The sequence below is a fragment of the Chenopodium album genome, chromosome 9, assembly GCF_948465745.1.
Source record: "Chenopodium album chromosome 9, dcCheAlbu1.1, whole genome shotgun sequence".
NCBI classification, from domain to species: Eukaryota; Viridiplantae; Streptophyta; class Magnoliopsida; order Caryophyllales; family Amaranthaceae; genus Chenopodium; species Chenopodium album.
The window spans coordinates 9,186,524-9,195,922 of NC_137842.1; the positions used below are offsets into that span (position 1 = coordinate 9,186,524).

The 9,399-nt window shown below is 36.8% G+C and overlaps 1 protein-coding gene across 1 annotated transcript; it reads right to left on the bottom strand.

Moving 5' to 3' along the window:
* Positions 1 to 55: 55 nt before the first annotated feature.
* On the bottom strand, positions 56 to 5,378 carry LOC145558368 (nifU-like protein 2, chloroplastic). The gene is made up of 5 exons (XM_081619590.1): positions 5,164 to 5,378; positions 4,755 to 4,893; positions 4,565 to 4,667; positions 2,776 to 3,086; positions 56 to 461 (listed from the first exon to the last, which is right to left on the bottom strand). Exons 2-5 carry the CDS (start codon positions 4,845 to 4,847, stop codon positions 270 to 272), a joined length of 699 nt encoding a protein of 232 aa, XP_081475716.1. The 5' UTR covers positions 4,848 to 4,893; positions 5,164 to 5,378; the 3' UTR covers positions 56 to 269.
* Between the last annotated feature and the right edge of the window lie 4,021 nt (positions 5,379 to 9,399).

Below are 9,399 nucleotides of genomic sequence, written 5' to 3' on the forward strand. Positions count from 1 at the left end.
GTATATTGTGTAGAGGATTTGCATACTAGATCCAAAAACTCCATGAAGCTTTGAGTTCGATACAATTTTGAATATTTATTTTTTCTATTTATTAAAATGAAATAGATTGTATTAAATTTAAGTGATCAACCAAATTGAATGACACTGTACAATTATACATATCCTTCAAGACTAATACAACTTACAAACACTATCTAGCGTGTAGCTTTGCACCAAAAACTATTTTGGTATAGCTGTAAAGCCTGTAATATTATTATGCATATCAAAAATTAAGATAAAAGTTGAACGGCTGCAATGGAAGGGATCTTTTCGCGTAATTTCTGTGTCACAGCCACTCGAACAGTCATCACTCCGGCAGCTGGACCTGTGATTTTGACTTTCACGATTGGCTCTTCAATCCCAACAAGCTCCAAAGTTCCACCAGCAGCTCCTATAAGGAACGGCCTTATTTCTTCAAGGACCTGCAATAATTTGTGTGAATTTCACCAATGCATATATCAAGTGTAGCCAGCACTGTCAAACCTACTAATTAGAAATTATAATTCAGATGATTTTCTTCAAGAACTTAACGCATTAGTTCACCACCTCACAATCTTGATTTTTATCATCCACGGTACATTATGTAAATGGGAATGAGAATGGATATTTGAAGATAAACAAGTAAATTATGAAAATAGGAATCAGTAATCAGAGATTCACTCCATAATAATTTATGACATGAATAGTTTGAAATAAGAAAGAGTACATAAATTTCCAAAACTTCCTCCCCAACTAACCTCCATTTTCATTTAAAAATTTGGCCACATGCTCATTCCATTACTTAGCTCTATTCCCTTCCTTTATTACAAAGTGCTAGCCCTCCCTAAAAAAACCACAGTTCCCAACCCAAACCTTTTTAAGTGATCTCAATCCTATATAATAAAAACAAGAGATATGTGGGAATCAGCTTCTTGTTCATATTCGCAAACCACTAATCCTCTTAAACACCCCACCAGTGTGAAGTATATGTAGAAAATAGTCATTCTATTGCACGAACTAAAAGTGAAATAGCTATTTTAATTAAAACCAGACAAAGCCACTCAACTGTAAGTGCCCCACGTTGGATGGACTGTTGTATACTGTCTAAGTGTCTGATTTGTAAGATTGTTGTGTCATGTACTGTCAATAACACAGCACTTTCCCAATTCATTATTCCGAAAAAATCACCTCCGACAATGAACAAAAACTTTTGGGCGCAATTCAAGATAGGCATTTTTTGGGTGCAAATAACACAAACCTATTTGATCAAGAAGAGTCTTTAGCTTAGACAAGCTATGTGCTTATGATATATCTACAAGGGATCAAAATTGATCATAAATATTAATTCTTAATAAGATAAAAGAATCTGTGTGATTCCCGATTTCCAGCATGACAGGTTAGAGCTACCAAGCCTAAGTGCAGTATGAGCTTATTCATTTGTGATGTAAATTTGCTTATATTCTTAATAGGAGAACCCAGTGGTACATTATATTCCACTCAAAGCATCTACTTTACTGTCTCCTTGTGATGAAAAAAAGGTGCTGATTCTGTAAACATCTCAACAAGCACTAATGCATCAGTTTTGTGTATGGTATAAAAACCCAGCACTAACTTCTATCCCAAAGTATAACGGAACAACATCATAGTCAAATATGTAAATTAAAAACAACACCAGATTAAGAACATCATCTGTGAATGGAAGTGAAATCAGTCTACTAAAGCAGAAGCTACTGGATTCAGGTTTCAGCCAGAGTACTGAGTAAATGTGTAAGTTCAAATTGCAAAACAACAGCATCTTTTAGTATCGGCAAAGAGTAAATAGGTTAAGAGTTAAGACACCCTCACAGTGGGTTAAATATACAATTTTAGTGAATGTGGTCTCTGTGATTCAAGTAACTTGCAACATTCTACAAGCACTTGATACAAAAGCAGAAAAAGGAGGTTCCAGCATAAGGACATTAAAAGGTATGCTCTCAAATTTTCATTAAGTGTGCTTAGTGGTGCCTTAGAGAATCTCTGGCTGCTGCCATCAAATCTAGGTCAAATCAATATTTTCTAAGTGTCGGATGCATCCAGTAAACTCATGACAGACATAAAGAGAAATCTGCGTGATAAACTGTCTCATCTATGCCACAATCATACAATCAACTTTTGCCCCACTGATCAAATGCCATAATATACATGTTTGAACAAAATAGCATTCAGACTATAACATCATATGGTGCAAAGTCATTCTCTTCACATACAGGACTATAAACAAAACATTACCAACCACTCATAGGCAACAGCATAACCTTGCATAAAAGTTAATTTAAACCTTCTTAGTCCATATCACACTCAACAGACCACAGGTGCTATCACTGATACCCAAAGGAATAGAATAAGTTCATAATTGCACACAGGTGCTCTCCATCAAACTTTGCATGCATTTCTCTTTTTCTAGCTAGTTTCCATAAAATATCATATTATTAACTCATTATATCATCATAATTTCTTGTCACCATTGATAATTTCCTTTAGTCTTTCGTCCCTAGATTAACACCAGAGGAAAGAGGTACGATTCTGATGTAAACATCTCAGAGAAACTAACTTAAGCCGTTCAGGTGTGTCTCAACTACTCTAAGTCACTAAAGGATTTTAGTATAATTAATCCAATTAATTGATGACAGATAAAAAGAAACAAACAGGAAAGGAAAAAAAAAAGTTTCATTTCATGATTTACTTCCTTAAAAATAATGACTAAACATGTAAGCACACCTTTTCTATGTTGTCTTCATTTAGCTCAAGGCCAGTTTCTTCATCAGGAATTGCTTCCACTGCAACTATCTCAGGAATTTTTTCCATAAGGCGGCGCTCAATACCCAATTTCATGGTTGTTACAGAGCTGGGGCAGGATCCACATGCTCCTTGCAATTTCAATTTGACTACATTTCCGTCAATTTCATGCACAGCAACATTACCACCATCAGCCATTAGATATGGCCGCACTTCATCTAGTACACTTTCAACATTTTCTTCAGTTAGGGGAAGCTCCAGAGCTGAATTAGGAGTGGTAACAGCTTTAACCACTGAAATGAAGAGAAAAAACAAAAGTGAGTCATAGGACGAGAGCTTCATCATGGTAGATAACACAAAAAATAATTAAAAATAAATTGAAAAGGATATAATTATTAACATTGGATTATTGCTATGCAGGTTATACTATTAATAAAATCAAAACAACTTCGAAATGAAGGCTAAATCTAAGGACTAAGACACCACATTGACAATGACATACCACCACATATTTCAGATAAAATGACAAGTTCAGACAACATCCCTTCCCCCTTTCACCTATTCACAAGATGATCAAGCAACTAGACAATTGGCCTGTAGAAAATTTCTAGGATCTGCTTGATACAGAATTTAGGCCACTGACGAACTTTACTAAATAATTATAATTATGGTTAGTAACAGGGGCAGATCTCAAAATTCCAAGTTACTGAGGTTTTCTTGAAGTCATCATCAATTTAATAAACTCATACCTGTAAGATAATGCATACAAGATTTGCGTTTTATAGGATACAAATGCAAACACAGACAAACTAGGACTCCTTAGCATGATGAAAACAAATCAGCCTAAACTACTCCTATGTTACTTCGAGACCCTGCTCGGCCTGCTGTACTTCAGGTGTCGCATGTCGGATCCTCCAACACTTTGACACAATATAACAACCAAATATATAGTGGTCTATATGAAAATTTATAAAATCTAGACATCTAGAGAGTCAGTCGAAGGATCCATCACCATGTCGGACACAACACCCAATTCGAGGGAATAAAAAACACGTGCCCTTTTTTTTTTGGGGGGGGGGGGGGGGGAGTAGATTTTTAAAACATTTTGGAAACAATCAAAGTCCTAACTAAATCAAACAACAATAGTACGATACGACATAGAATCCTAAAAAGAACAGGAAACAAATAACTGAAAACAAATCCTAATTGCGAGTACACAGATAGACCTCATAAGAATAGGACGTTAGATTACTAATCTTTAATACTTCGTACATCTTTTGGCTACAAGTAAAACGTCCCTCTCTAGGGAATAATGGCTGACAGGTATGAATTGGATATGCAGCTTACTTTTTGCACATAGAACTAAAAAGCATCATCAATCTTTTAACAATGTTAGCAGTATAGGGATAAAAGACCTACACGGCACATACTATAGCATAATACTTGAGCGGAGTAGTTTTTTAAATAGCTAACATATGACAAGGGAGCTTTACAGGAAATGTGAAAAATATTACGCTAACACTGTTGCATATAGTAGATAACTCGATACGATGATGCAGAACGTATGTAACAACTTATGCTTTAATTAGAAAGATATTTTATTAACGCCCTTCTAGAGGAGGGCTTAACCTTAACAGAATAGTTATTTTAGGCTGCAACAATTCACATTTTCTGAGGTCATATTAGCATCTGTGATAAACTCAATGTGATAACACTACCACAAAGACTAATAAGAAACCACAATAGTAGCAACAAATTGAGAAATACCCACCTCGAGCTCTAGTCGAAGAGAGCGAATGGATACAACTTGAATGAGCAAAACCTCGTCTTGCACGATTAAAACCTTTACACTGGGATCCAAATAAGTTCGAATTCTGTTGAAATTTCAATAACCCATGTCATTAATCAGTTGCAGTTATCTACCTATATCACAATAAAATCACAGGGAGAAACATATGGACCTTGAATTGAAGAGGAAGGCACGGAACCGCCGGTTGAGAACACGAAGGTTCAAGGGTTTGTTGAACCTTGTAGCAACAAGACTGGCTCAACATAATGAAGTTTGATTGTTGGGAAATTTATAATCACAATTTTTTTAACCTGGGAATAGGAAATTGATGAATTCAAAGCTCAATCAATCGCATAAACTACTCAAAACCCAATATAATTACAGACAATACCCTAATCAAGAATTAAATCTAAACTAGTGGTTTTTTCCAGTAATTCAATTCATGGGTATGAAGCAATAGCTTCGAATTAACAATAACACCATGAAATTAAAAGTTAACCTAACAAAAACAAGTAAAAATTTGAACATGAAAACAAAAGGTATAATACAATTTGAAAAAAATTAGCAAATTAAATAAATACCTAAAATACTTGCTTTGTTTTAATTGGGGGTGCTGTTCTTCACCTTCAATACAATTACAACGATTAAAAGTTGAAATGGTTTGATATTTTCTGTATTCAGAAGATATAAGGGGTTTGAAGAGCAGCTGAATTAGGGAAGGAGGAATTCAATAGAAGTTTTGAGTCGTAAAATGCTCTGCTTCTGTCATTTGTCCTGGAGTTGTTGCTCTACAGTCTACATGCTACATCCAAGAATTTTATTTTGTTTTGGGTTTTTCTTAAGGGTGTCCATTTGGTTGAAACAAATTGGGCGAGATCCAATTCAATCTAGACCTTTATTTGGATTGGACTTTTTTTTTTATATATACTGTACTTGTATAAAACTAAGGGAGGTATGGTGCATAATTTTATTTTATTTTTTTTTATAAAGGTAAGAAAAAAGAGGACATTAGAAGACCCTCCTCACGAGGGGAACTCCTAATGCATCACAAGAGAGAATAGTAGAAAGACTAGAGTTATTACAAAGAGTAATGTCCATACTATCACTAACTAAATGACCGACATTAGCTATTCAATCAGCTGCCCGATTTGCCTCTTGAAAGATATGCCATATGCTCCAACTTTCATTTTTGATGAGAAGAGCGCAAATGTCTTTAATTATGAGCTGAATCTGCCAGGGGGTTGACCAAGTGCCTTTAAGAGAGTTGATGACTAGGAGATTATCGCCCTCGATTTGAATATTTTTTATCCCAAGCTCAAGGTCCAAAAGAATACCTTTGTGAAGAGTTATCGCCTCAGCAATGAAGACTTTGGTGCTGTTGAGATTGAAGATACGTGCTCCTGAAGAAATCTCGTTGTTGTCTCTGGTGATGATTCCTACTGTTGCTGAGTTGTTGAGAACCGAACCGTCAAAGTTGAGTTTGTGGAAATTAAGGGGTGATGCTTCTTAAGAAACCAAAATGGGATTAGGTAGAGGAGGATGGGTAGATAAGAAGGGGGGAGCCTCTGGATAGGAGACCCCGAGGAGAAAAAGGTATCTCTGAGAGTTCTATAATGCCACTCGATGAACGCAATATGCGCTCGGTGGTAAATTCTCAGTATATCAAAGAAGTCTTGCCTAAAGATAATGGAGTTTCGTTCCTTCCAAATACTCTAAATGAGGAATATAAATTTCTTTGAAGTTATTTTGTGTTGTTTAAGCAACATAAATGCCTCTATTAAATCATTGCAGGGAATAGTACAACCTAGCCATTGTCTAACCAAAGAATGATTCCAAACATCTTTAATGCGATAGCTCGTAAGGAAGAGATGGTTTATTGTTTCACTTAGACTATTGCAGAGAATACAGGTACCACAAGGGGCTATCCGTCACTTATGGAGAATGTCACGGGTATTAATACTATTATGCAAGATTTTCCATAGGAAGATTTGGAGTTTTGGTGGAATATCTAGTCTCCAAATCCAACTATGAGTCCATTTGGAGTCATCCAAGTTGGGATCATGAGCTAGCCATGTGGCTGTTTTAACTGAGAAGTTTCCTGATGGAGTAAGACCCCAAACTGAACTATCTCTTGTCGGGACGGAGGGCAAGGGGATCCCAATAATTTGAGAGACAATATGAGAGGGAAGAACAACTCTGAGTTTCTGGCGATCCTATTGATTCTTATCGAAGATAAAATCAGACACCCTAGTGTCCATATCTACAAGGTTAGGGTCCATATGTAGGAGTTCAAGTAAGATTTGGTGTGTGACCTAATTGTCAATCCAAAAAAAGATACCTTGTCCATTCCCAATTTTCCAACGAATGCCCTTTCTCAAAATATCTCGCTGGGCTAGGATCTTACGCCAAATAAGGGAGTCTTTGACACTTGGTGTGTATTAAAAAGGGAAGCATTACGAAGGTATTCATCTCTAACAATCTGAATCCATAGGTTGGTCGGGTCCGAAACTATTTTCCAACCCAAATTTGCTATGAAAGCGGCCTTGTTAAGCGGTATAGTATACTGTAAGCCTAAACCCCCAAAATCCCCTTGGTCTGCACACCTTATCCCAAGAGACAAAGGGAATGCTATTCTTGTCCTTGTTTTGCCTCAAAAAGAAATTTCGATGAATGGAGTTTATGTTCTTTGCAACTTCTATAGGAAGAAGCGATGAGGAGCACAAATAAGAGGGTAGAGCCTCTAGGTTTCTTTGAATAAGTGTATGTCTACCGGCTTTGGAGAGGTAGCCTGCTTCCCAGTGTTGGATACACTGCTCTGTTTTTTCTACAACATTCCTAAAATCACGTTTAGTTGGATGATAAGAACTAAAATGCACCCCTAAGTATCTACCTAGGGAAGCCTTTGGCATCATGTTAAAGTTGGCAGCTAAGCTCGCTTTTCGATTATTAGCAACGTTCTTGGAGAAGATAATAGATGATTTATAGAAATTTACTAGCTGACCAAATACCCCATAAAACTCATCTAACACTTTTTTTAGGTTACGACAAGCCGAAGAGGTGGCCTTGCAAAAGACAAGGATATCATCAGCGAATAGCAAGCAAGGAATATTAAACAATCTTGGACAAATTTTAAAACCAAATCCTGATTTACGATCCTAGCTTTCTAAAGAGAGTTTAATTTCCTAATCACTACCTCCATATATAGAATAGAATAAATAAATAAGGAGATAAACGAGCCCCTTGCCGCAAACCTCGAGAAGGCTTAAACCATTCGGTCGTTTCCCCATTTATTTTGAGAGAATACGACATAGTAGTAGCACATTCTTTAATCCAATTAATCCATTGATCATGAAATCCAAAAGCTTTAAGGCACTCCTAGAGAAATTCCCACTCGATCTTGTCGTAGGCTTTTTCCATAAATAATTTTAGTGCACATCATCCCGTTTTATTCTTCGACTTTTGAAAAGTATTTAGTACTTCTTGAACAATAAGTATGTTATCATGAATAGAACGACCTGGCATGAAATCATTTTGCAGCGGGCTAATTGATTTTTTGAGAATTGGACATAAACGGGTAACCAATATTTTAGAAATGGCTTTATAAACTGCGTTTACAAGCTAATGGGGCGAAAATGGTTAGGCGATTCAGGTTGCTTGATTTTTGGAATCAGAGAAATAATAGTGTGGTTCAAAGATGGGAGCAAATGGCCATGGGAAAAGAAACTCTGGATTGCAAGGGTAACATCCTTTTCAATGATGTTCCAGTAGGACTGGAAAAACTTTGCCCCAAAACCATCTGAACCCGGGGCTTTGTTAGGGTTCATATCAAAGAAAGCGTTTTTTATTTCTAATTGGGTGACGAGAAAGAGGAGAGAGCTACAATCCTCATTTGAGGTTATGGGTTTGATGAAAAAAAGGTCAAGGTGCCTTGCCATTAGCGGTGTTAAAAAAAACCCGACCCGGTTGACCCGACCCGTTGACCCGCTGATCCGCAAAATACCCGACGGGTATTCTTTGAATTTTTCTCATTTTTACTGGTCGGGTACCCGACCTGCTTAAAAACTAGAATTGCGGGTCGGGTAATGGGCCGCCCTATGAGTTTATCGGGTACCCGCTAAATACCCGACTCATTTTTTTTTCTTTCTGGAAGAGTGGGGCTTTACTGCTTTAGGGTTAGGCAATAAGGGCTTTATGCATTTGATAGGAATAGACGCAGCCGCTGTAGTGTTGTACTCTCTCTCATCTCCCTCTCTCTCTCTCTCTCTCCCTCTCTCTCTCTCTCTCTCTCTCTCATTCCTTCAAAGTTGAAACACACACCGTCGGTCGACAATCAAACTTCCTAGCATCATATACACATTTGACATACACACAAATCGAACCACAAGCCAGAGATCTTCGGCCAACAGTCGGTCTCACTGCAGTGGCACAACCGCACAAGCAACCATTTGAAAGATCTCCAGCCCACACGCAACGACACAACAACAAGAGATATCTCCCATAGTAGCTGCAATCGCATGAGTTCTGAGTACGAGTTCAAATTATCGTGTGCAAAGATGCAACTTTGATAAATAATTGAATTAAATAACTTGATAATGATGAATCCGATTTCAGATTCATATTTAAAGCTAAATTGTTCTGTAATTGTTCATGGTGTGTAATTTTTCTTATTCTTTTTTATTTTTGATATTTTATACATTGTAATTGTAATTGCGATTGTCTTTCCTTTCTCAATTTCTTCTAATTCTTTGGTTGAATCATAATTATCTTTGATTTGTGTTTTGGATGTATGTTTTTTTGGCTTTCAAATACACGCATTA

Bases quoted from the DNA above. Each gene is read 5' to 3' on its own strand.
- LOC145558368 (XM_081619590.1), bottom strand. From the start codon at position 4,847: ATGTTGAGCCAGTCTTGTTGCTACAAGGTTCAACAAACCCTTGAACCT. The intron at 3,087-4,564 runs GTGGGTATTTCT...TCTTCATTTCAG, and splicing joins CTCTTCGACTAGAGCTCGAG to TGGTTAAAGCTGTTACCACT. The intron at 462-2,775 runs GTGTGCTTACAT...AAATTATTGCAG, and splicing joins ATGAAGACAACATAGAAAAG to GTCCTTGAAGAAATAAGGCC.